Source organism: Helicoverpa armigera, chromosome 1 (assembly GCF_030705265.1).
Source record: "Helicoverpa armigera isolate CAAS_96S chromosome 1, ASM3070526v1, whole genome shotgun sequence".
NCBI classification, from domain to species: Eukaryota; Metazoa; Arthropoda; class Insecta; order Lepidoptera; family Noctuidae; genus Helicoverpa; species Helicoverpa armigera.
Genome location: NC_087120.1, coordinates 12,775,527 through 12,802,074, shown reverse-complemented (window position 1 = coordinate 12,802,074; position 26,548 = coordinate 12,775,527). Strand labels below are relative to the sequence as shown.

At 38.1% G+C, this 26,548-nt stretch overlaps 1 protein-coding gene across 1 annotated transcript; it reads left to right on the top strand.

The window, feature by feature from the left end:
- The first annotated feature begins 10,463 nt into the window (after positions 1-10,463).
- Positions 10,464-26,462, top strand: Ltl (larval translucida). Its single transcript, XM_021339828.3, has 8 exons — positions 10,464-10,898; positions 21,376-21,544; positions 22,456-22,662; positions 22,745-22,933; positions 23,024-23,254; positions 23,336-23,557; positions 23,718-23,916; positions 24,279-26,462. The coding sequence occupies exons 1-8, from the start codon at positions 10,567-10,569 to the stop codon at positions 24,734-24,736; spliced, it is 2,007 nt and encodes a 668-aa protein (XP_021195503.1). The 5' UTR covers positions 10,464-10,566; the 3' UTR covers positions 24,737-26,462.
- The last annotated feature ends 86 nt before the right edge of the window (positions 26,463-26,548 follow it).

Genomic DNA, 26,548 nt, shown 5'->3' with positions numbered 1-26,548 from the left:
TAATTTTTTTCTGACGTTCGAAAAGTGCTGTTTTGCAGCCAAGTTTGAATAAATAAGTTTTGATTTTGATTTTGATTTTTGATTTTTAGTGATTCCATGATCGTAATTTTAATAGCAGATTATGACTGAAAGAAACTACAAGCAAGAGGATTTTTAAAAGTCATAAAAGCTGTAAATCAATGGCCCACACACAACATCAGACGCAGCAAGAAAATTTAAAACGCCCTTTTGAGACAACTTTAATGAAATGGTGACACAAAACCGACGATTATCCCTGTATACTATAGAAATGAACCCAAGGACAATCTCCGGTTCTGTGCTAAAGTATTGCTAACTATGGAGGAAAACTACTTGGGTTATTGCGTTGGGATGTTAGTGGATTAGGATATAGGAAACTATAGGAACTATGGCACCTGGAAAAAAAGTCGTGGTGGCCTGGTGGGCCAAGAATCAACCTCTCAAGTATGAGGGCGCGGGTTCGATTCCAGGTCAGGCAAGTACCAATGCAACTTTTCTAAGTTTGTATGTAATTTCTAAGTATATCCTGCAATGACACCAATGACTGTGTTTCGGATGGCACGTTAAACTGTAGGTCCCGGCTATCCTTGAACATCCTTGGCAGTCGTTACGGGTAGTCAAAAGCCAGTAAGTCTCACACTAGTCTAACCAAGGGGTATTGGGTTGCCTGGGTAACTGGGTTAAGGAGGTCAGATAGGCAGTCGCTTCTTGTAAAGTACTGGTACTCAGCTGAATCCGGTTAGACTGGAAGCCGACCCCAACATAGTCGGGAAAAAAGGCTGATGGTGATGATGAGGAACTATGGCACCTGCCGATGACAATGTATAAAATATATGTTAAAATGGCAGGTGGAAACTCGCCACCTCACTTACTGGGCCCCCGGGAATAAGTCGCTAAATCGCAACAAGAGGGCAACAGGTACATGAGCGGCTGAAGGGTGAGGATACCTCGGCGGACTTTAAACGCAGATCACGCGCTCCCTGTGGGTCCAGCATCACCGGCCCACTCGCCACTTACCACGAGGCACCTACACTCCGAGCAGGGCTGCTAACCCTGCTCTAGCGACTCCACTCTGACCGGCCGATGAAGGCAAGCCAAGAGGCGGGAGACCTTCACTCCGGCAGGCCGGAGATGAGGGACAGTATACTCTCCCCGGAGCACTAATCATATTTTATTTTTTGATTGATACCGTTAAGACAGTAGACAGTTTGAACTGTCTATAGAGATTTTTGCAAATGGTACTTAGCATGCGCTAAGCAGTTCAGAAGTTTTGATGAATGACAACCTTACCTACATATCTATGAATATTAGTAATTATTTCGCGGAAAGCTATATAAATGAATGTGGCTTTTATTTTTTGTAAATACTAATTATTTTATTTTACAATTTAAATATTTTAAAAGTAATTATTTTACTCGTGCTACATAATGTACATGACTGCATGGTTATTATGATTAAGAAATATAACATATATTTTATAAACTGGTTTTGTGATTCCAAGCGTTTAATAGATAGGAATATAAATTAAAATGCAACCATGTATCTGTTTTATTGAATAACTGCTCTTCTAACAGATTATGACCTGCTATTCTAAATAGGAATTTGGTTTTTTATCTATCTACCTACCTAATGTTTCAAAAGCACAAGTATGCTTTACAAATTCAATCATAAAAAAAATGTACATAACTTGAACCTTATGTTCAAGAGCAGAGAGTTTACATTAGCATTAAAAATTGACGAGTACTGGGAATATTTGACGAGTATCCGTACAAATCAGACGACTATTGGTACAAATCGCCCTTTTTTTACTTTTGCCTTAATAAGTATATAAACCCATCAAAATGATTAAAAAAACATTAGTTACTTAGAATAATGAATAAGTACTCTATCACGTCATGCAAAAATTTTCATTTTCTATTGAATATTTAACCCACAGTAGCGCTTCAAAGTCAGTGATTTCCGAAATCCGACGACTATTGGTACGTTTACCTTATGCCTAGTGGCATCAAGTCTGAAAATGTACCAATTTTTTACATGAAGTGTAAATAAGTTGCCGAAAATGCTAATTAAATTGTAGTATTAATAATGAAGTAGGCTTTGTTTCATTATGTAATTCTCTCTCGGAGCTGTCAACTGTTCGATACCTGTCATGCTCTTGAACTCTTTAATAAATTACATTAATTTATTAATATTGTCGTCTTAAGTTCGAAGGTGAATTATTATTTTGAATACAGAGCGGACTGGTAGCATCAATCTTGCTATGGTCCAAGGAGGACCGTTGACTCACTTCCGGTTGTCGGAAATAAATACCCTGGCCTTTGCCATTTTGATTATTGTTTTGTCTGGGAATGTTAGTGTCGACATCACCAGATAGTACCAGACAGTAATGATTTTTTATTTAATTAACCTAGGTTTAAGGACTGACCCTTGAATTTGTTTCGGCGTTTCTTCTCAGCGATCAGTCAGTTAGGAAATGCTGACCCCAGCGTTCTTAAAATGACGTGTAAAAGTGATGTAATGTCCAACTTGCAAAATAAACGATTTCATTTCATTTCATTTCAATGTATGATAAATAATAAAAAAGGGTGCTAAATTGCTAGTTTTTAATGGAGCACCATACCGCTGCGTGACTTATCAAAGAGCTTTTGTTTATCTGTGTTTATGGCGAATTTGATTTTGTTAATTAACTGAAATTAACATACTTGCTTTTTGGTTGCGATTGCGAATATTTGTATTTTTATCTATGTCCTAATTTAAATTTTTAATAAAAGAAATGTTATCCTGATTACTTACCATTTGAAGCGATGAAGTTGAAGGGAAAATTAGCTCATCAAAAGTAGTCTAGGGTCTGAGCAAGGATATCTAGGTATAGGTAGGAGACATCCAAAGCTGCCCGAAGCCTGGAAGTTGGTGATTGATACACCCGTGCATAGCACGTTAATGTCGGTCCTGCGTCTGATCTCTCTCCGGTCGTGTCGGATTGCCGTCCCATCGGGTTATGAGAGTGAAGGAATAGTGTGTGCTACTGTGTGTCTTGCGCAGTTGGCTAATCTCTTTGCATGAGAACAGACGACGTAGCGGATAATCGGCTAGGAGGACGTCATAGGCAACATGAAAGGTAAGTACAACGTAAGTGAGTAAGGTGATCTTCACACTGCCCCGCATCACGCTGCATCTTGCGTGTCGACGCACCTACGCGCGTTCCTGCGGGAGTGCAGATCTGCATCATCGTGGGGGTTTTTCGCGGACTCACGCGCGTAGGTGCGTTTTGTAAATTCACGCACGGCGGCTTCCATTTTCAAATATACACTTCAGGCCCATTCAAAATCACGCGCGGCACTGCGGGATCAGTGTGCCATACCATGCGTCTCGCCCCGCACCTACGCGCGGGGGTGCGTGTTTCTCCGCATGTATGTGCGTGATCCGCATGAACGCGCGTGGATGCATTTTCAGTGTGTTGGACTATGCGTGTTTTCCATACAAACGGAGATATTTCCATACAACGGAAAAAAACGCATCCACGCACTACGCTGCATCATGCGGGGCAGTGTGATAATCGCCTAAGGTGATCTTCACACTGCCCCGCATCACGCTGCATCTTGCGTGTCGACGCACCTACGCGCGTTCTTGCGGGAGTGCAGATCTGCATCATCGTGCGGGTTTTTCACGCACTCACGCGCGTAGGTGCGTTTTGTAAATTCACGCACGGCGGCTTCCATTTTCAAATATACACGTCAGGCCCATTCAAAATCACGCGCGTCACTGCGGGATTCAGTGTGCCCAGTGTTGCCAGATGATGATTTAGCATTCTCCCCAAATCACACCCAAAATCCCCCCAAAATGTTAGTGTTTTGAGAAAAAACCCCCAGTAATTAGAAAAACATTTAATTGAAAAGTTTTGGGAAGTTTATTGTAAAAGCGTATACGTTGACCCATGAACGAGTTGCTTACTCTGTGGAGGCGAGTAGCATGTACAGCAAGATTATGTTTATTCCTAATAATTTTATGCTATGAACATCAGACATTTGAACAAAGTTAGATATGTTTTTACGAACGTACATTAAATTTTCAAAAATGTGTTGAGAGGCAACAGTCAGAATATTTATTTCTTTGAATTTTTATCTAAGAGAAACTTTTGGACCCAGATTATAAATGGGTCGAACAGCTCTTTTCTGTAAAATAAGTATAGTATCATCGTTCATCGTCGTTCTCCGCACGCAGCATTATTGTGGTAGTGCACTTGGAGAGGCCTATGTCCAGCAGTGGACTGCGATAGGCTGATGATGATGATGATGTGTGTGTATGTTTTTGTGTGTGGTTCTATGGTGCGTTCAAATTAAGTAGTGAGTAATTTGGTCGCGTTCAGTCATAAAACTTTTTCGAAAAATCCTCCAAAACCCTCCAAGCCAATTTCAAATCCCCCCGCTGATCCCCCCAAAGGATTCTTCCCCCCAAAAAAACCCCCGTGGGCAGAAAATACCCCCAAATTTGGGGGGAATCCCCCCCATCTGGCATCACTGAGTGTGCCATACCTTGCGTCTCGCCCCGCACCTACGCGCGGGGGTGCGTGTTTCTCCGCATGTATGTGCGTGATCCGCATGAACGCGCGTGGATGCATTTTCAGTGTGTTGGACTATGCGTGTTTTCCATACAAACGGAGATATTTCCATACAACGGAAAAAAACGCATCCACGCACTACGCTGCATCATGCGGGGCAGTGTGATATAGCCAGATGTCTCGGCCTGAGTTGCATCATTTAACTGTAAAGATAACCAACATAACATAACATTTCAACTGAACCGCCGAACCATGTTCAGCTGGCAAATTGTTTCGGTCATCTTTATAGTTGAACTAGCTTTTGCCCGCAACTTCGTTCGCGTGGAATAGTGACTACTGGCAGATTTTTGGTTTTACCCACATAGTTCTCGATCTCGCCGGGTCGATAACGCTGTATGTCCGGATATTTTTTTATTATTATTTTTTGTAATAAAATCTATCCTATGTCCTTTCTCAAGTCTAAAATCTGTTCTATGTCTCTCTTCCAAACTATGTATGTCTATACCAACCGGTTCAGCAGTTTAGGCCTGAAGAAAAGGCAGAAAGACGAACAGACAGACAGACAGACTTATTTTCGCATTTATAATAATAGTTGGGATGGTGCCACTGAAGGTTGGTATTTTGAAATGCAAGATTTTGACACCTAACACGTGACTGAAAAGTTACGAATATTATTCAATACTAGCTTCCGCCCACGGCTTCGCCCGCGTAGAATTCGGTTATATCGCGTTTCCAAGAGAATTCTTCAAAAGTCCGGGATAAAAACTATCCTATGTTATTTCTCAAGGTCAGCTCTCTGTACCAAATTTTATTAAAACATTTCAGTGGTTTAGACGTGAAAGCGTTACAGACAGACAGACAGATAGGCAGAGTTACTTTCGCATTTATAATATTAGTAGGGATAAAAATGGGAACACTTACTTATAAGAGCTTAGCCCTGCAGAGAAGTAAGCTCTATGAACTACCTCTTTTTCCTCAAAGTGATTCTTATATTGTTTGTGATGACAAAGGTCATCTTACTGACCTGCAGTTACGCACTAAATTCAGAATGACAAACTTCTAAAGCAGGTAGGTACATCGAAAAGATATTATTTAAAATGATAAGTAACCAAGAGAGTCTTTTTGCAATTTTAAGACCGGAGTGAAACAGATTAGATTATAAAAAATAAAAATTATGTATACTCTAAACTTTAATAAATTAGTAAAAATATGCCACACATTAAAAGCCTGGTGAAAATTCCTTAAAACAGACGCTAAACTTTTTTGAGAAGTCGTAAAATTATGTTCATAAGTTGCAAACCTATGGAATGTAAAAATGGCCATCGGTTGGGGAAAACCGGCAAAGAGGACTCTTCAGTTTTTACCCGACTTCCAAAGAAAGAGGAAGTTTTCAATTTTAATATTGTATGTTTTTTGTGCTAATAAGAATCAATCAACCGGTAAAGTGGATGGGAAAAGGCCTCGCGGTCGCAGCCCCATACGTTGGTCCGACCAGATCCGCACTGCTCTTGACTCCACGGTGCACAGTGCCCTTCACACCGCCAGAGACAGAAACAAATGGAAGAACATCATACGTTCGAAGGTGATGACACAGGGAGGTCACGACCCTCAGCATTGAGGAATTACGACGCAAGGAGGAGGGAAGAATCAATCAGTTTTATCCTTATCCTACAAATGACGAGCTATTAGCTCATGTAAAGAAAGAAAGAAAAATGTCGTCCTGTCGTCCTATAAACCACCTCGCTCGCATGGTCTAACTAAGGAGTAGACAGTGTTACCTTATCCCTAATATACTTAATTTCTATATATTTTTGGTGTAGATCCTTTCTTGGAACAATGTAAACGTTAATTAAATAGTAAAAGAGTTTATCAGTTAATACGAGTAATAGGCATCTACATAGGTTTATTTAACAATCTAGTTTCGATACTAGATTATATATGTAGTAATTATCGAGAAAGCAATTAATCTGTACCTAAGCTAAAGTTGTTAATATTCTCATTCCAAATCAATGTTAAACTATACAAATATTGTAAAGGAGTCTAATCTGTTTGTATGTTTGTTTGTTTTCTTAAACGCGCTAAATCTTAGGAACAATTGGTCCGGTTTGATAAATTCTTTGTCCGATCCGGTTTGAAAAATACCTACGTAAAAATAAAAAAATGGATTTTTCAAACAAAGTACCTAAATAGAATAAAAATGTGTGAAATTCTCCCTTGAAAACTGACAGCTGTCAACTGATCAAAACATTCGATACCTACTCCTAACTTTATCTCTGCTTTACACATGATGTTGTAAATTATAAAAACGAAAAATGACTCCTTTGGTTAAACCACTGAATGGATTATTATTTTTATTTATTTTTTTTACACTTCGCCATAGAATATCCTAAAGTATATGCGATAGGATTTAATGTGATTGTGAACGACACACCTTGTATAATTAGAAACACATTTACATTACCACACTATACTTACTAAACCCTATCGTTATTTACATCAGTTTCATAATTGTTATCATACATGTTGTTAATTATAATTTATGCGGAATTCGGACGTTCTGGTATTTCCGAAAAACAAGTTTTGGCATCCGTGATGAACAGTGAACTATGCTGACGACGAGGCTCACGGGACATCACTGTATACCAGTTTTATAAAGCCGCTTTTGTACTGTACACGCTTTCTGAAGAACATTAAGTGGTGGCTCCAGGCTGTCATTTGATCATCATTGGAAGTCGGTACGGGTAGAAGTCAGAAAATCTCACAAACTATCTTACTATCGGGTTATCCAAATAACTAAGTTGAGGAGGTCAGATAAGCAGTCGCTACATGTAAGACGCTGGTACTCAGCAGCTTAGACTGTAAGCCGAACCTGATGTACTTGGGCAGATGCAAATTTCAAAGTAAGTAAAACTCTTTTTATACAGTTTCTATTGGTTCTTCAATAGCTACTTTGCAAAACTAAAAAAAAGCAGTGTTAGATAATATAGTTTTTATTGGGGTGCACGAAGTAGTTCCCACGGGGCGTGGGTGTTTAAGATTTTTCGCTGAAAATTCATTCGCATTCTTGTTGATTTCCAAATACCAGTAGTTTTAAAAAAGATTTTACTTTGTGCTTTAAGGTAAGCTTTTCTTATTTTTTTCGAGGTTCCATTTCCAAATTGCTGTCTCTCTTTCTCAACAAAAAAACTGTGCAATATTTTCTCTTTTTCTGCACTCTGGTCACAGATAGCGCTTTCGCATTTGCTCATTCGGGGAATATATGCATGGTGCGTTTCATTTCCTAGAGTTCCCCATCTTCCCATTTCACTCGGAGCATGCGTCCGCCACACGTTGACCATCGTATTGATTTGTCTGCATTTTTAATTGCATATAAGTTTATTGTATCTAGGCCCAGGACTCTCGGCGAGCTGTATCGATCCATACATCGGGGACCAAGGCTTATTTGTTGTTTGTTTTGATGCAACAAGCTTACAAATATTCATACTGTTTAAGCTGATTCAAAATTTAAGTAAAACTGTGATAACTATTTAAGTACAATTTTTGTATGGTTAATTTTAAGCACAAAGAGCACGAACGATCATCATGTAGGTATACTTCTTCAATTGTACCAGGAGGGTTATATTTTTGGTTTCCTGATAAATATTTTGGTTGATTCGTTATTTATTACTGCTTTAGCGGATAAATAAGAGCACAAGCAAGATGCATTTGGCTCCCCGCAACGAGTAGATATTAACATTGGTTGTGTCCACTGACCACAAATATTTTATAAAAATGCCACTTCATCACGCAGATCATTGGTAGCTTCCACCTTGGACTTCATATCTGTTAGCTTTGCCTCACGACACTTTATATCTTTATGTTGTCGTTATGATGGTTTCTATGAAATCCGCTCAAAACTTTCACACGAACTCCGCCCAACGGTTGTCATCTGCTTGTCCACGTGGTGAAGGGTTATTTTATGCTACATTTAATTTTTCTGATGAAAATTCGTCGATTGTTTTTGTCGCGGTTTGTTTTTACCATAGATTCTATTTTTGTTTCAGGCATAATAATATTTCCTACCTACTCAAAAATATTTTCAGACGTAAGGTCAAATGAAATACCCTGAAAAGAATCTAATTATAATGGCACAAACTTATCATAACCAAAAATACATCATTGCTGTCACCTTCTATAATTTACTGAATCCTCATTTGTTCACTCAGCTTATCTTAAAATTGCTTATTATTGTTAATTTATTCTTCAATTCAGGGGAAATACCATTATTTTTTAACACATTTATTAAATAAAATACATAAATGGTTAAAATAATGCAGAATATAGATTTCACCCATTGATTATCTTTTATTGTCTTTACTGGCGTGTCATGAAGGTCTAGTCTAATTCCTGGTACATCTGAATTGGCAGTTCGAATCCGACCTCAGCCGAGCTTGATGGTCCTAAAGTAAAAGCCCCAACTGGCCGCCGTGGGCACTGAGGAGGCTCGCCCGAGCGAAGTACCCCCGGGCGGTCTCGACAGGGTAAGTATATCGAGACGATGAAATACCTAATGAGAATGACCACGTAGGCACCAACGAGGCAACTCCTATGTCACTATGACCCCTATGTCTGGCCACATAGGACGAAAATGAGCCACCTACAGTTTGCTTCTACTGATGGTCGCGACAGTTGAAGTCTTTACGCGAGCCTTCAAGCCAAAAAGAAAGTCAAAAAGCTGCGAGCTTTTTTGAGTTTTGGGACACAATAGTCCTCCAACTCCAAAACATCTTAGAAATCGTGAGCGTAGAGCGTCAGTTTTTTTTACTACTTCGGTGCTTTAACTTTTTGTTAGATTGAGGACTCAAAGAGCGCAGAACAAATCAGAATTTTTTTAGAGGTTTTTTTTTTTTATAAATTTTAGGAATTAATTCAAGAAATCACGTAAAAGCAAAAATAAACAAGTAAGAGAGGGGTGACGGCTGTCACCCCTCTCAGTGCCGCATCGACGTCTTGCGCATGCACTATTGTAGTTTGGTTTAAAATTTGAATAGCGTGCAGTGGCTGGTAGTGAACCTAGGCTTTGCAGATTAGAATGGCACCCTCAGTGACTTGTCCCTTCTGCCCGTGCCATCCTGGTCGTGCACCCCCGAGACGTGGTACGCGGGGCGGACCGCCCCCCCTTACGCCGCTACTGTCACCAGTTACTACAGAAACAATGTTTCTCATCTGCAGTTTACATGGTCATTGCTGAACCCACACTAAATATAAAACGATTTAAGTAAAGTACATATGTACAGTTAGCCTAAATGATTGTAATAACTAGAATCAATAATTACATACTGAGACTAAATATGAGTAATCTCTTTATTAAAATGCATATTATTTTTTTACAGTAAAAGGTAAAAAAGATGAAAGTAATGGACCTTCCTAATTGGTTATTTGAAATATCGGAGATAAGTACGAGTAAGTTCATCTTTATCTCTGTAAACTTGGCCTATTGATAAGGTACAAGTATTTCTTGTACACAGGGATCTTAGATCCTGTCTTAGGAACATATTGACCGAATTATGGGTGTCATAATTAACGTTATCAAAAATTATGAACATAACTTGTTGTTATCACTAAATAAATAAAAAGTTGAACTGTCGGTGTCTGGCCTTTAATATTTATAGAATTATTTTCGATCACAAACATAAAACTTTGCTTTTTAAAAATGAATAACTTAAGAAATGTTTATTCAAAGATATATTCTGAGAAACAGCTCAAACTAAATAATATAAGTTTAATGTTTAGTTGCTATCAGTTTAAGTAATTAATAAAATGAAACAACATGCTGAGCAGCATTATCGGAGATGAATCGAGTGGGGAATATAATTGTAATACAGCAAGGTGCAGAGTGCAGACGATTTGATGATGCGCTGGCGCGGGGTGGGTCGGGCGACCGCGCGCAGATCCCGAGCGGGCGTGCTGAGCCGCGCCAGTAGCGCGAACAGCCCCGAACGGCACACACGATGATCGCGCACAAGCACGCGCTCGCCGCCGCGCTGCTGTGCGCGCTGGCCGGCCAGCTGCGCGCCGGGGCCAGCCTGCACTGCGCCATGCGACGGGAGATCTCGCCCTGCACCTGCCGCCGCGAGGACGCCGGCACCGGGGCCATCCTCGTAGTCTGTCAGCGCATCACTGCCTATATGGAGATCGCACAGGCTCTCAAAAACAAGTTTAGTCCCGAAACTAAAATTGGACTGGACATCTCCTACTCCCAGCTTCCGGATTTTTCTGACCACAGCATCAAAGAACTCGGACTTTCTATCACAAGACTCAAACTAAACTTCGACAATTTAAGGCAAGTCGATTACGAAGTATTCTATCATCATCATTGGATCTAAGTTCAGTTTGCTGTGCAGTTCTTTTAACGTGTGCGGTTGTGAATCCACGCAACGTCTACTTACTATGTGTAAGCTCTTTGTTGTGTAAAATAGCATTAAAATTGTGTGTATCACGATACAAACAATGTGTAAGTTGAATGAGAGAACAACAGGTCTATGATAAGGAGCGCACACCGATGAGGATCGGCTGTTATCGAGAGAGTGGGCGGCACCCTTGCCAGGGCTGGCAGCTCTCGGGTGCGACATCATGCGACGCGTGCGCATCACTCGTGAAAACTATCAAAACTAACATTTATTCGATACAACGTTTCTTTATGCCCTGGAGAAAAGAGGATCTAAGCGCCATTTGGTAAATTTCCCTTCGAAGTGGGTTTATTATTGTAATATTTCTTATCAGTCCGATATTACTACAACTAATGTAAACGCAAACATGAGGAGTGTGAACATGAGTTAGGTAACGGGTATTCTGCGACTTACAACACGTATCTAGTAAGCACGCAGACTGCGCTAAGTTCGCGCAAAACAGCCCGTGGTCCGCTGAATGGCATTTCTAGCCCTTTTCGACCCTCTTCTATCTCTCGCACTGATTACCTTCTGCTCATGGGTCTACCAAAAATCAGAACAGTTAATCCCTAAGAATCCATTTTACTACCAATGTAGCCTGTAGAAAAACGGCCGAATAGATTTTTAATCGTCACATAATTTCTAAAATTACAACTTTGGGCATGCAATGTAAAGAAGTGAAGAAAGTAAAGCGAGAATTTCTAGCGATGATAATGTCCTTCCTCTGTTTAAAGGCTTGTGCTCGAGCAGTAATAATTTGATTAACATCATGGCTGACACTCTCTTGAATATATTTCAAAAATAAAAACCTTTAGATTCATAAAATGATGTATTGAACGTAGCCACAAAAGCTACGTCGTAATGTCAATCTAAATTATCGGTAATCAACAGAGGGATCGTATTATGAATGTTCATAACATTTTAAGGTACTTACACGCAGGTAAAGGATAAGGATTAAAACTAAACAGGGAAAAATATATGTTGGACAGGCATTCGACGTAGGATATGCTCTTTTAGATGGTATGAAAAATGTTCCAGTCGTAGAAGTTCCGTAAAAATTTTGTAAAAAGGTCCATGTGCACACCAGAATCAATCCTAATAGGAACCACTGAACCAAGCAAGATTGAAGACACCATTTTCAGAATTTTAAACCCACCTCAGTTATTATTTCTGAAGGCAAAAAATCTTGTAAGAGTTCACGTGAGTCTCATTTTTAGTGTGCTGTGATATGTTATGCGGTTTATTCCTTACAAAACAACAATTAAGTCGCCCGTGACCCATGAGCTCGGCTCTTATTGACCACTCAATTGATCTTCACAGATTTTTCGGGTCATCCTAATTATTTATATTTTCTCGTCTTTTATTGAAAACGCGTCTTGAATGTATGATTTCGGTATTGTTACGTCCTGAACATGCGTAGACTTTGTTTTCAATAATTGGAAAGTAGTTTTATCATTAATGGATTATTTATTAATTCCATTAGTAACCTTTCGTTAGTGAACTCCAGATGTGTGGGGATGGCATCTAGGAGACGTTGGCCGGGGTTATCTAAGGTCGCTTCTAAAGCAGTAAAATTGAATGATATCATATTGGTCGTGTCGTATTCACTGTATTTACTCATTAATGGTGAACTAACAAATTACTGTAGTCGTTGTTTATGTATTTCTACATAAGCCACTTTAAATAATGTATGTTTGCTTGTTCCAGTGGTGACTAAAATTTGTTACTAGCTGCACACGATTTGTTGGGGAGATGATAATATTCTAACTAACATTAGTTCCCACGTGTCGTGTAATTTGGTACGAATATAATAATTGCGTGCATCGTTATAGGTATCGATTAAATCATTCACAACAACTGTGATACAAATAATATCAATGGCAATGTTTATTGAAGTGACGCTCTGTACCTACTTAGTGTCTATCAGTCCGAAAGTTTTGTTCACGAGTTTGTTTTTGCTCACAATTCATCCCACAGTCGGCCCATTGAAGACTGTTTCGTACTTATTGCGTAAATAAACGGAATATGTGCTCATGACACTGCTAGGATAAAGTATGTATATAAGAGTCGAAAGTGATTATTTCTGAGACTTTGCTCTTTGGTAATTGATCAGGACTGTAATTTTTGGTTATTCTTTATTGGAATTTTTGTGGCTTACCCATATATGTAGTTATTACCAAGGTAAAAAGTAAAGTTCTAAAAGTACAGTTTTATAGAAAAGAGAAGTTTGAATGTTCCATGATCAAGTTATGATATAGATGTGAAACTGTTAATTAAGCTACAGTACTAAGTACAAGCTACCTTTTATACGGGCATTTTAAATTAATCTCTAATAGTCTTTTTGGTAGTGGGTGAAACTGCGGCAAACAGCTAGGCATTTATTATTCATGAAATGTCCTGTGTATCTTCCCAATTATGTTTCCTATTCAAAAATACAAGCTAGGAAGTTGATTATCCTCATTTAAAATTAGCTAATTGAATAGAAATCTGCATGTTATAACAATGGTTTTTCTGGGTTTCCCAAAGAACTCTGTTATCTGTCGGATTCCCATTTTATACGGAAAAGTAATACTTACCTATCCTATTCAGAAGGTAGGCAAAGTGCCCAATGATTAAAGGATCTTCAATATCCGTCATACCTTGAACGTTTGCTAGCGAAAGGTAGACCGTTCCATACTTATGGTTCATTAGACTATTTTGTAGTGTTCTACAGCAAGACATTATAAACTCGAAGTTTGGACCACGTAATAGCAACAGTAGTAGTCCGTCTTCTTCAGCTTGCCCAGGGATGAGACTGTTCTCTATACTTAAGATTTATTTACCCTTTTCTTTGAGCAAAGTCTGCTGTGTTTAGAAAGTCGGCCCACGTTACAACGTTCAGCTATATGGTCGGTATCAGATCAAACAAAGATTTTGACTGGAATTACGATGACGGGATAGCTCTCGTAATGAATATCCATTTCTCTTGTCGTTCGTCATAATTTCGGAACTACTTTAGATGTCGTACAGAGTAGAGAGTCAGAGATAGATAGATGTAGAATTTAGGGTTGTGGTTAATAAATAAACCATAATAGACAATTTCCACTCGCACCCTTACCCAGAAGGACGCTCTTGATCCATCCAAATAATTACTTTTGCTTTTTTAACCGTCTTCAGGATAGCATTCTCCTACATCTGCCTGCTAACTTCTTTAACCAAAACAGCACAAACAAAAATAGAAAGCAATAAGAACCTGTAGGTTACTGTTAGGTACTGTTACAGCCTTTTTATTGTCCCACTGCTGGGCCCAGGCCTCTTCTCAAACGGAGATGGATTGAGCATTATAATCACCATGCTTGCTCAATGCGGATTGGTGATTTCAGAATATATAGTCCAGGTTTCCTCAAGATGCTTTCCTTCACCTTTTTATCAGCCATTGGTGTCCCACCAGGCCACCACGACTGTACCTGTATTAGCATCTGAAAAATATATGTATGGTAATTTTAGGTGTTTTTCGATGAAGGGTTTAAGTAGCTTATAGGGGTTAAATCTGTAGTTTTTTTATTTTTTGCTTCCACAGTCACGTTCTCATCACCAGCAGCAGTAATAAGCATTAATCACCACACCTGCTCAAGGCTGATTGTCAATTTTAGACTTAATCCAGGTTTCCCCCAAAAGTTTTTTTCACCTTTACTCTGTCATCGCTGTTCAAGTTATCTACTTTCTAACTACCTAAGTTAGAAAGTAGGTACACAACAGGCCACTTCTGAAAATCGGGTTCTTGCCTGGCATGGAATCCTGGACTCCACTCGTAAATTGAGAAGCTTGCGGTTTAACCACTAAGCAACAACAACCAACAGCAATTACCCAGGTGTGGGTCAAGAGAGGATTAGCTCAAATTCATAAGTCATGTCAATTGATTCCATGTGACGACGGTGGTGCATCGTTCCATTTAGGCGTATGAATGTGCGTAGATTAACTTCTCACTGTGTTAGGGACCGATTTGTTCCCGCAGTTACCTTGACATCAAAGGACCACAACGATCTGTTAGTCTCGAATGTAAATCTAATATAGGTGTGAGTTGTGATGCATGTTGTGCTGCCAGTAACATTATTTATTGCAGCTAGCAATTGTTTAAAAATGATAAAATGAATAGAAATGGCGCGACACCGCGTATTCGGTTAGCAACAGTTATCTAAACTATTTTGGAAATAATCTACTTATTTAAATAAAATCGCTTTTTTAGGTACTCCTCTGTCGAGTAAATTATAATGGATTTTATAGAATAATGTAAGGAAAATGCCACCTGGTTCGTTAAATATTGATAGGTATCGAAATCTGAAAAATGCATATGTATGTTCCTTTTTGTAGGTCAGTTCTCAATGGTTAAGTACCAGTTGGTAGTATGAATTGTGGAGGCCGAGTTGGCAAGGGTTTCTTGCATAAATAAAATGGGAATAGGTACATATGCTGATCCAAAAATGGTATAATAATTAATGGTAACTTATATTTGATTATTTTTGGTGAGTTTTTCAAATCACACAGTTATGTTCTTAAAAATACTAGGACCTTCAAATTCTGAAGAACGGCGGACGTAAAAGAATTTCTCTAATATCTTGGTTTCTAATAAAAGGTCAAATCAAGAGTACTTGTACATATTCAATTACCCAATTAGTCATGCCGAATTAACCAGAAAATTATCACATCAATTGTCCGAAGGGGTTTTTTGGGTGTTCTGGGAACAGCTGGGAAATCCAATTGAAGATAAAGTAAATCCCCTGAAGTATTAATTAAGCAAAAATTTCATTAAAAAAAACATTTTGGATTTTATTGAGTGGACAGTAAAATTCTACCTATTTAGGCACAATTTCATTGACAGTGTAAAACACAGTCCTTAAAACAATTGCTCACTGTGAGTTTTCACGTACACATTAAAATTTTCGCAATTTCCCAGGATTGACCCAACCGATTTTAATGCAGTTTTCAGGAGATTATTTGTCAGACGTAAGTGAAGATTTAGGGTACATTTTTGAACCTGTTTTAATTTTTTTCTGCATAGTTTTTACTTCACACGCCGGTGACATAGATCTATAAATAATATCAATAAGCACGTTATTGTCTTGACAACCGCACCGCTCCTTGTTCTAGTTTGCGTAATGGGTGCACAACGAAGTAGCACTTCGAAGCGTTTAGGTAATCCAAGGGTTGTTACGCGACCTCTCTCAACGAGTCAGTGAACTAGGCTTTTATTATATTGTTTTCGCCAAGGACTTTAGCTTGAGATCCAATTGGTAACGACCTTAACCCATCTTTTTATTGGATGAAAAGGATTTTATGTCGATATGTTGCTTGGTTTTTAATTTAGCTATCTGGTAATGCAGTATTCAGTATCTAGGTACATACCGTAATGTTTTACGGCATAAGAACTAACAATTTTCATGGTAGAGACTTTATAAATTTTTAAACTTTATGAATTTTATTGATTGATTCTACGATTAATTGAAAAAATAGTGGAATTGATGGGCACAACTCATCATCCTCCGAGCCTTTTCCCAATCATGTTGGGGTCGGCTTGATGGGCACAAACACAACCAATATATTGACGAACTAAGCATAATAGGTAATAATATGAACATGTATTTTTAAACTCAAAGTTATAACATATTCATAGCATTTTCATCGCTTCGTAAAAAGATACTCAGTGCTCTCTCTAGGAAAACTAAATTAAAAAAAATTGTATTTGGCGAACATTTAGGTACCTATATGTTTTAGTCAATTTAATAGTGCATCAAGTTTTTATTAAACTGATCAAGTATTAATATAGGTACAATAGACGCTACAGAGGGAGATTTCGATCAGATACGAAATGATACTAGTAGTTTTTATATTTGCAACTGTTTTTTAATTCGTTTGAAAAAAGGCACGTTAAATCTGATAGCTCTGAAAGATCGCCGTCCGAAGCATAAGCTCCTTGTATTGAACTGCTTCCTTCCTTATTATGTGATTTTCTCTTAAGTTATAAAAATCTCCGAGTTCAGTGTGCCTCTTAGCAAAGGCCTCCTCTAACAATTTCCATTGTACTCTGTCTCTAGCAACCCTTCTCCATTTTGGGCCTGCCGTCATTTTTAGTTCATGATCCCATCTCTTGCTTTGTCATCCTCTGTTCCTTTTCCCATCTCTAGGGTACAGGTTTGTTATGATACAGATACATAAATATACTTATCTAAGCATTAAAAATAAGACCTTTAAAAAAACTTTTCTTGATTACGACAACAACCGACGGACTGTTCGTAACCAAAGTTTCGCGTCTTTATATCAACTTGTGGTGATATGAATTTAGTATGAATGAACCTCATTTTTCTTACATTTGATACAAAAAGTTGCCAATAAGCCTCAATGTGAATTTTGTCCGATGATACTAATATGTGCAATCACGCTTTATTCATCAGTCGAGCCTAGCGGTTCGTTTAATTGTATATATGCTGGTCCCGTTTTGTAATTTAATTACCCTTTGACCTAAGCGAGAACGTCAATTATGCATCGTTCGACTCAGCAAGTAGCGAAGTCGTGGTCACGTACAGAAGACGGCTACTTAATCCTTTATCCTTTTATATTAGCTTGTTCTTTGGAACCTTTTCTACTTTTATATTCTTACGTGATTATTCCATATTGAACAGTTATTCATTTTTTTTGTACATTGAAGAGCTTCCTATTTGAAGATAGGGTGGACTTACGGCAGCTGGGGAGTTTGTTCCACCACTTCTTTTAACCCACAAAATATGACATTTTCCACTGGTTACTGAAAATATGTATTTACAATGAATCAAACTAAGTTATTATGATAGAACTGTTCTATAGTACAAGATAAAAGAGGAAAAGAATTTCCATTGTTAAAGATGTTTTCCCCAAAGCATTTTTTTTTTAAATTTTGCACACAATAATGAGGATAATGGTTAACTATCTAAACGGATTCAACGAATTCACTCCTTATCTATGTGTATATTGTGCAGTGCTTAGGTTCAGCAAACATTATTCATCAATTCTTTCGAAAATCTCTGCACTTCGAAGTTATCACTACTTCCTTATAATCATGTGATTTCGAGTAAAATCGTTTAGTTGTTTGTAAAGGCTCTGATTCTACATAAGTAACTATTAAGAAAACAAAAAGTAACTAAGGCAATTTGTAAGGCCTGATATGACATACCTAGGCTATATTTTACCTGCGTACGAGAAGTAGTAAGTCTGACACCAGTCTAACCAAGGGGTATTGGGTTGCCCAGGTAACTGGGTTGAGGAGGTCAGGTAGGCAGCCGCTTTTTGTAAAGCACTGGTACTCAGCTGAATCCTGTTAGACTGGAAGCCGAACCCAACATAGTTGGGAAAAAGGCTCGAAGGGTGATGTACTCGAAGTAGTGACGATGGGACACGGGAAACCACGAGAAACACCTAGATAGTTTGTTATATTATATAGTTCCAAGGGTTCAAATGCACAGTCACTAATAATTTTTAGTCAGTGTAGACATACATTTATTTTGTAAAGGTAAAGTTCTTTTAAAGTTGCGATTGTTACGCCAAGGAACATCCTTAGACGGATTTTAGTTTCAGTTTAGCAGGAAAATATTTATGAGAGGAGATAGAGAAATCAAAAAATATTGACAACTTTAGCATAGCACGCTAAATACCAGTGAAAAGCTGGTACCTAAAACATCATGAAGATAAATAATAATTATGTGGTGTAGGAAATTATTTTTTTTTTCAAGTAAACATATCACATGTGGTGTTCAGTATCATTAGCTAGAATGTTTTTGTTTTGGTACAATAGACAACATTTAATTAACCTAAAAAAAGTACGCGATCGTCCCAATCAACTGCGTTGAAAAAAATGTAAACATGAAATAATTTCTTTCCACAAAAAATGAGGCCGTGACTTTTTCGACCTCTTTTCTGTGTCTCATAGTTAATGTTTTAGGGCAGAGTTTTACCCAGAGATATGATGTGCCGAATGTCAGTCACACAATGATGCCCAACAGAAAGCCATGTATGTAGCTGAAGAAACTCGGAAGGGAAGGATGGCGAAATTGGCCCTAAATAATATTTAGATATACTTAGGTAATCAATGTAGGAAGTTTTTGCTTTACATAGAAAAATGAGAGATACAACTACATGCGGACCGTTACGTCATTCCTAGTGAGAAATCACTGAGAGTTCGTAGATATCACAGCGACATAGGTAGACAGGGCTAACGTAATATGACAAATGTGTGTACATGATCATATTTTATGTTTAATTGTAGCTCGCAATGATAAGTAATGTGATTGACTGATTGCCATTCATTTGTGTCAAAAAGTGTAACGTTGCGCTGTTGCATACGGCGTGGTTGTGGCGGAGGGTGTTCGCGGCGCCCGCGCCGGCGCTCGGCGGCTCGCCGTCGGCCGTCCATGCGACCGTTTGGCGCCGCCCCTGCATTGATAACCCCGGAACGTTGACCTCTTCACATTAGTGTTTACTAAACTCCCGTTACTCGTATGCACTAAGCCCAGTGTGCAGGCCTAGCGCCGGCATGTCTTTCATTAATACTATTTCAAAATAAACTCTAATTCGTCACATCGTTGATAGAGCATGCCTCATCACGCGACTTATTTCGGTATAAGTAAATACAATTATAGTAGGTACCTAAATGACTACGATATTAGCGGCGATAAGATACACATTTATAGCGTTAGCCGTATGTCCGGTAATTACAATGTTATGTGTAATTCATCTTCGGTTTAAACATTAATTAAATTGGTACAGCTTAATGAAACAAGAAATTGAACAGATATGAGTTTTAAGGTTGTTGGGTACTTGCGACAATGTCAACTAGATGTAATTATGAATGATAACACTATTTGAATCCTTATTTCACTAAGGTTCCTTTTATTCGAGTATACTGATAAGTTACTTTTTTATGCGGGTGGTACCTAAAAACCTTCCTCGGGGAATTCTACAAACTAACATAACTTATTCTTATTCACCTACTTGTTTTGATCCTCTTTCACCCAAAGAGCATGGATTTCGATAAAACTTAGCAGCCACATGTAGGCTACTTCTTGTCCATGTGCGAAAGTTCCCTTGGGATAGACTAAAACCACGGTCGTAAACTTTTTCCAGGCATTACTTGAGTTACTTATGTCTCGTAAAAATGTTTTTTCGACTTCTAAAAGATTTCGGAAGATTTACATCCAACTTCCTCTGGTCCAAATGGATCTTTACTACTTACTAGTGTTTAAGCCTTATCCCTATGGAAATAAGCGGGTCTATTAAAAAAAGCTTGTCTCTCTTTTTCATTATCATCAGCCACGTATTTTCATCAACAACATAAGCTCAGCTTCTACTTGAATAGCAGCATTTCTCACGAAATTTACACGGACTATGGGCTGACTCTTTTTATTTGACCTTCTCGACTTATTACCCATCTGTTTCCAGCGCTATTTACTCTTTATTCCTATCATGATAAGCAGCAACAGTTGGTGCTTATCGTTTCTCAGAAAATGGCCAAGATAGGCAATCATGTTTTACATTTGATGGTCTCCGTCAAATTTAAATGTCTGGTTTTGCCGAGGGGTTCTACTTTCCCATGAAATTCTCTTTTTTGTGGTCTGTACAACGCCTATTACCTTTTTCAAACTCATCGCAGGAAGTTTTCGACAACCGGGTAAAAAGTAGCCTATGTCCTATGTGTTCTTAGGTCTTAGACTATTCGCGTTAAAAATTACATTCAACGATAGACAGAGCTACTTTCGTATTTGTAATATTGGTAAGGATTAGGTGAGTGATCGACAACACATTATTGTTGCATAAGGAGTAATATATTTCGAGTCCACTATGACTATTAAATTAATTTTTATTAGTAAACATTAGGTACTTGATATAAGTCTCTGTTCGTCCAATGAGATAAAAAAAGTTATTTTTGTCTCAAGAATTATTTTTACCCTTTGACTGTGCTCAACGTCGTGAATCGATACGTTTGTCAATAAGGGATAGCTTTATCATAAATTACTGAACGTTCCCCTTGTGCGGCTAATATCACGTCATTGGATATTATAATAAGGAAATCAAATAATTCCACACATTTGTGGAAAATGAATTTTTACCCAGCCCGTAGTGAATAACTTATGAAATTTGGACACACATTTGAAACGGTTTCACCTGCATCCTGTGAACACTGCATCCAGTGCCGGATAAATACACAAAGCCTGTAATACTATGTACGTTACCAATTGACGTTGCGCTTCCTGAAAGAGATTATGTTTTCTTTGATTATGTGTGATTTAACTTTTCACTGTAAGAATTCATTGTTGATAGAGAAATTTTAAGCAAACAGAGATTGATGTAAGTTTTTTCTTATTTCAGTGAGTTGAAAGAGAGCGTCTTCACAAAGTTGGACTTGGTGGACTACTTCAGTCTGGCTGACAACTCGTTGACTGAGATGCCCCGACATGTTCTGCAGCACTTGCCTCACGTCAAGACCCTTGACCTCTGCAGAAATAAAATCACAAAACTCACCGAAGATGATTTTAGGGTAAGGAAACTTTGTAACTTATCACTACATAGTTCTTCTTTCGTGTCGTTGACATGTCTTATAGTGAGACTACACTTTGTCAGCCCAATATGCCACAGCGAGAGCACGGCCGAATGCACTCATGAGGTCCTGCCGCGAGCAAGTTTCAGGGCACAGTGGACACATAGTGGACTACATAGTATAAAACAATGTCGCTTTCTTTGTCTCTATATCCCTATGTTATGCTTAATTCTTTAAAATTACGCAACGGATTTTGATGCGGGTTTTTTCAATAGATAGAGTGATTAAAAATAAAGGTTTATATGTATAATAGTATCTATTAAATAGTGGAGAAAAACTGTTACCCGTGCGAAGCCTGGGCGGGTTGCTAGTCTACAAATAAATAAAATGAACTTTTACCACCAGAATAGTAAAAGTACCAATCATCGGTATTTTTATCTGTGTTCTATAAATAGAAATATAATGTGTTGGCGATAGTCCCAAATGCAACGGCAAGTCGGTGATTCAAATTAAAATGATTAGTGACTTTTTTAATGTAACTTGGTTTCATTTTGGGATATCCTGTTTCACTTTTCTATATTTTCCCTTGTAAAAGATACTTCTTTGATTTAAACTTTTTACAATGAAAATAAAAAAGAGTCATAGATAGGTACCTGCCTACATTATTTTTTTAGAATAAATTATCAAGCCGCGTTCAGTTTCAAGTATAAAATACTTACCTACTGTTATATCAGGTAAAGGTTCTTCATAGAAAAGTGGGGAAAGGGCTCGGAAAACCATTTTACCTATAGGTGTACCTACGCTGTATTTTTGTTTCAATTTAAACCAATTTTCGGACTCTATCTGTTCGCACATCTAGTGTAAATAGCCACTAAAACAATAATAATAAATGAACTTTATTTCATTTATAGGACATCCAAGAGGTGGAACATTTACTGGTAGCAGACAATCAAATATCAAAGATCGAAAGAGATGCCGTTCCCAAAGCTTTGAAGCATGTTCATCTCGGAATCAATAAACTTAGCTCCCTCAATGGAGCTCTCAGAGAGTTAGATGACTTGGAGTGGATTTTCATTAACGCTAATAATCTCAAATCAATAGATAACGAACTGCCAGTCGTAAGTATAAATAGCCTGATAATGAATTAATAGTTTATAATTAATAGATAAAACACAACCATAATACGTCTGTTTGTTTCAGAAAGCCAAGAGGATAGTCCTTATTCACGCCGCTAATAATGAACTGCAAACCTTACCAAAGGATTTAAAACAAATGCCATCGTTAGAATCATTGTATTTTTACAAAAATAATATCAAATTACTGGATGGGGCATTGCAGAAATCTAGAAGATTGATGAGGATTGGGTTATCATTCAACAAAATAGAGAGCGTTAGTACCTTTGTGAAAAGGGTTTAAACAAACCAGACCCCCGTGTTACTTGTTAATCCTGTGTTATAATAAAATATTTTGTTATTTTAGCTAGCAGAGGATGAATTCACGGAAGCGGAGAAACTGGCTGAGCTCGACATAGCATATAACCAACTCAAATCATTAAATGGTTCTTTAAAGAGTTTGAAGTCATTGCGATATTTAAATTTAACTCACAATGCTTTAACTGAATTCTCTCTTCAAGAAATCAAAGGCTTGAAACGACTTTCTGTAATAGATCTTTCACATAATAGGATAAGTCTTGTTACGGGAAATATGGAGGTAATTTATATATTTTCTTCTGTGCCTTATTTTTTAATTTAAATGTTTTATGTATTAATCCATCCTCTGAATGATTTTCAGAATTTAGTGGATGTCGAGACTCGGGTATTAGAACTGAGATTGGATCACAATCGAATACTAAGTTTGGGAGGTGCACTAATGGGCCTGCATGGTCTCTTGAGGCTTAATCTAAGCAATAATCTACTTCAACAAATTTCACCAGATGATCTCATAGGCCTGGAAGATCTAAGATTGCTTGATGTGTCCTATAACCATATAACAACACTAGAAGAAACATCAAAGGTTTGTTTAAATACTGGAGAAAGTGTATTTGTCATGCTCGGCGAGCTTATGCGATATCCAGACATTTCCAACGTTGATAACAATGTATACAGCTGTTGCGATATGTGTCTATGATATTATGTACGTACCTAATATTTATATAATTTGTCTTTGTTTTCAGACGTTTTTGCCATCACTTGAGGAATTGATAGCCCACCATAATAATATAACTTTGCTTGACAAAGATTTCCATGGACTGCCATCTCTCTGTATGGCAGATTTATCTTTTAACCAAATTAAGACGATCAATTACGACGTAGTATCCAAATCCAGATGTACAATTAACGGAGTGCCTAGCGTACTAAAGATTTACCTTCAAGGTACGTATGGTTAGGGTTAGTTAGATTTTAGTAAAATTCTAATAGGAATGCCATATTCTTGGATCACTACAACTCTGAAGGTTGAAATGACATGAAAACTTAAGTGCGAAGCGAATATAACTATTTTATTTTCTAAAGCATATTATTTATTTGATGCGCTGTAACGAATTATTTCAAGCTATTGCGAATTGATATCTTGTTAAGATACCTAAGAAAAGAGTATTCTACATTATACACATAAGTGCATGTGCTCGTGCCTCCTAACTCTAGAAGCCGTTACTCTACCAGATGCTTGCGACTAAGTAAATCTTTTGCACCCGATCAACTCTTCAAGTATACAATTCTAGGATATTACATTACAGATAATCCCGTCCTTTGCGACGATCACCTGTATGAGCTGAGCACGGTGCTAGAGACGTTGAATGCCCGCATCAATGGAGCTTCCACTTGCGTAGCGCCGCAGACCGCTGCGCCCGTCCTGATGAGGGCGCTCAACGACGTCGTGCCTCCTCAAGACAACGCACCTGTCATCGTAGTGGCGCAGTTGGGTGGCGGACTTCGCGCACTGCCGGAGGGCGTCGACCGAGATGCTGGCGCTCCTCAAGTACCGGCGCTGATGTACCGGCGCGTGGGAGCACTGTTCGGCCACATGCTGCCGGAGCGCGAGGATGGGCTGCCGGTCGTGGTGGAGCCGCCCGTCACGCTGCCGCCCGCCGACACCAACGTGGTGGTCAAGTGGCCCGATGAGAGGCGGGTGGACGAGGCGCATCCGCTAGTGGACCAGCTGCGACTCCGTGACCTGAACACTTCGCCGCAGTGAGAGCAGGGGACCCGGGCGCCGCGCACGCCGATGACTACGAATTGACTGCTTCGCCTTAACAATATACTGCCAACAATCTAGGCTAGGGCAGAGTGTCTTCTGATTCGGTCGGGCGCATGTAAATTTTGAATTAGATAGATACCATCCCATTCTGTTAGGTCTGCGATGTAAATAGGACGATGCCTCGGGCACGCCGTCACTGACTGTGTACCTATCCTAATTATGATCCTATACGAAATCATCGAGTAAATATTTGACTTTAGTATGTAGCAAGTATTATCCGAACGGTTAAAATTCTACGTAGCAAAATATAAAAGGCTTGTATATAAGTGGCTTGAAAAGGAGTGCTATTGATGATGTTAATTATGTTTTTTTTGTAGAACATTGTTTGTGACGCGATCCTCTCATAAAGGTCACCCTTATTCTGTTTGCTAAAATATAATCCTATATAAATATAATTATGTGTGAAATTGATACAAAATAACACTGGTTTAAAGAAGGTTTTGGCAAATTTTATTGTCATAAAAAATATTTCTACTATTATTCATTCTGCCAAAGTGTCTACCAAAGAAGTAGGTTATCTTACAGTTAAGTTACGACCTATATTAATTATTTGTAAGGTTTGTCACTTGAGCTCTGATACATACGGCTCTTCAGCAGCTTATTGGCTATGTGCGCGACGGTGGCGACGCGTAGCGTTTACAACATTTGCGGAAGCTGTCAAATAATAACCATGTAAACATTATAATTTTCTTTGCGAATATAAATAAAACCAAAGATTAAAATAGTGTTGTTGACATTATTTAAGTGCAATTTATTCAATAGTTTTACTGTAAAATGAATATAATGATAAAAACCGGGTTTGAAACATCCGCATTTGTTTCCAATTTCTGCCGTGTTGTGCGCTGCGGTCGTTATTGTCCGCCGCTACTCGCTTTGCACATAGCCAATAGCTCTTGTTAACGGGTTTTCCTGTGTTTGTTCACTATAAAGAGTCATGAGAGTGGGTATGTCATATTTAAATTCAATAAAATTCAATCATATTTTTATGGGATTCTTGGAAAAGGTTTATGGGACAAACCTTAGTCTATAAATAAAAAATCATGAATATGCAAGGACAATTTTAAAATAATTTACTTGTAAGAGTTAGACATATAATAATGTTAAAAACAAAGTAATATTTTATGTGTGAACATGTGTCCATAAAGTTATCTTTAAACATAAGTATTTTATTTATTATTTTGAGAAAGATCATTGATTATGTAGAGGGTACGATACAATTATCTTTCTTGTAATCAACAATTCACAGTAGAAACCCGACAAACCAGTGTAATTATTGTAGCTGTCAGCATGTCTGTAGTGTGATATTGTGTGTGTCGATGTTTGGACCAGTCTCCTTCGTATGTGTGACCAGTCAAAATCAAATAAAGCTGACCAGGACCTACCTTCATTAGTTCTCCATCACATCCACAAAAGAGATTGGTTCGGACTACTTAAGTTAAATAAATTAGTTGACAATAAAAAAAATAACAAACATTTTAAAAGCCTGTCAGTCAAAAACGTACCTAGATTATTATTTCTTTCGATCTTCTCGAACGAAACTGTACCTAAGATAACTTATGTAATTAACTACTATAATTTGTTAAGAAGTAGATATTTTGTTAGAGTAATTTAAAATGTCGATTAACAATTACTAATAAAAGATATAAGGTGCTAACCATTTTCATTATTTGTTTTTAATTCTAATAGTGATATTTAGGCCCTACATAAAGAACATCTAAAAAATGCAAGAGCTATCTATATCTATATAAA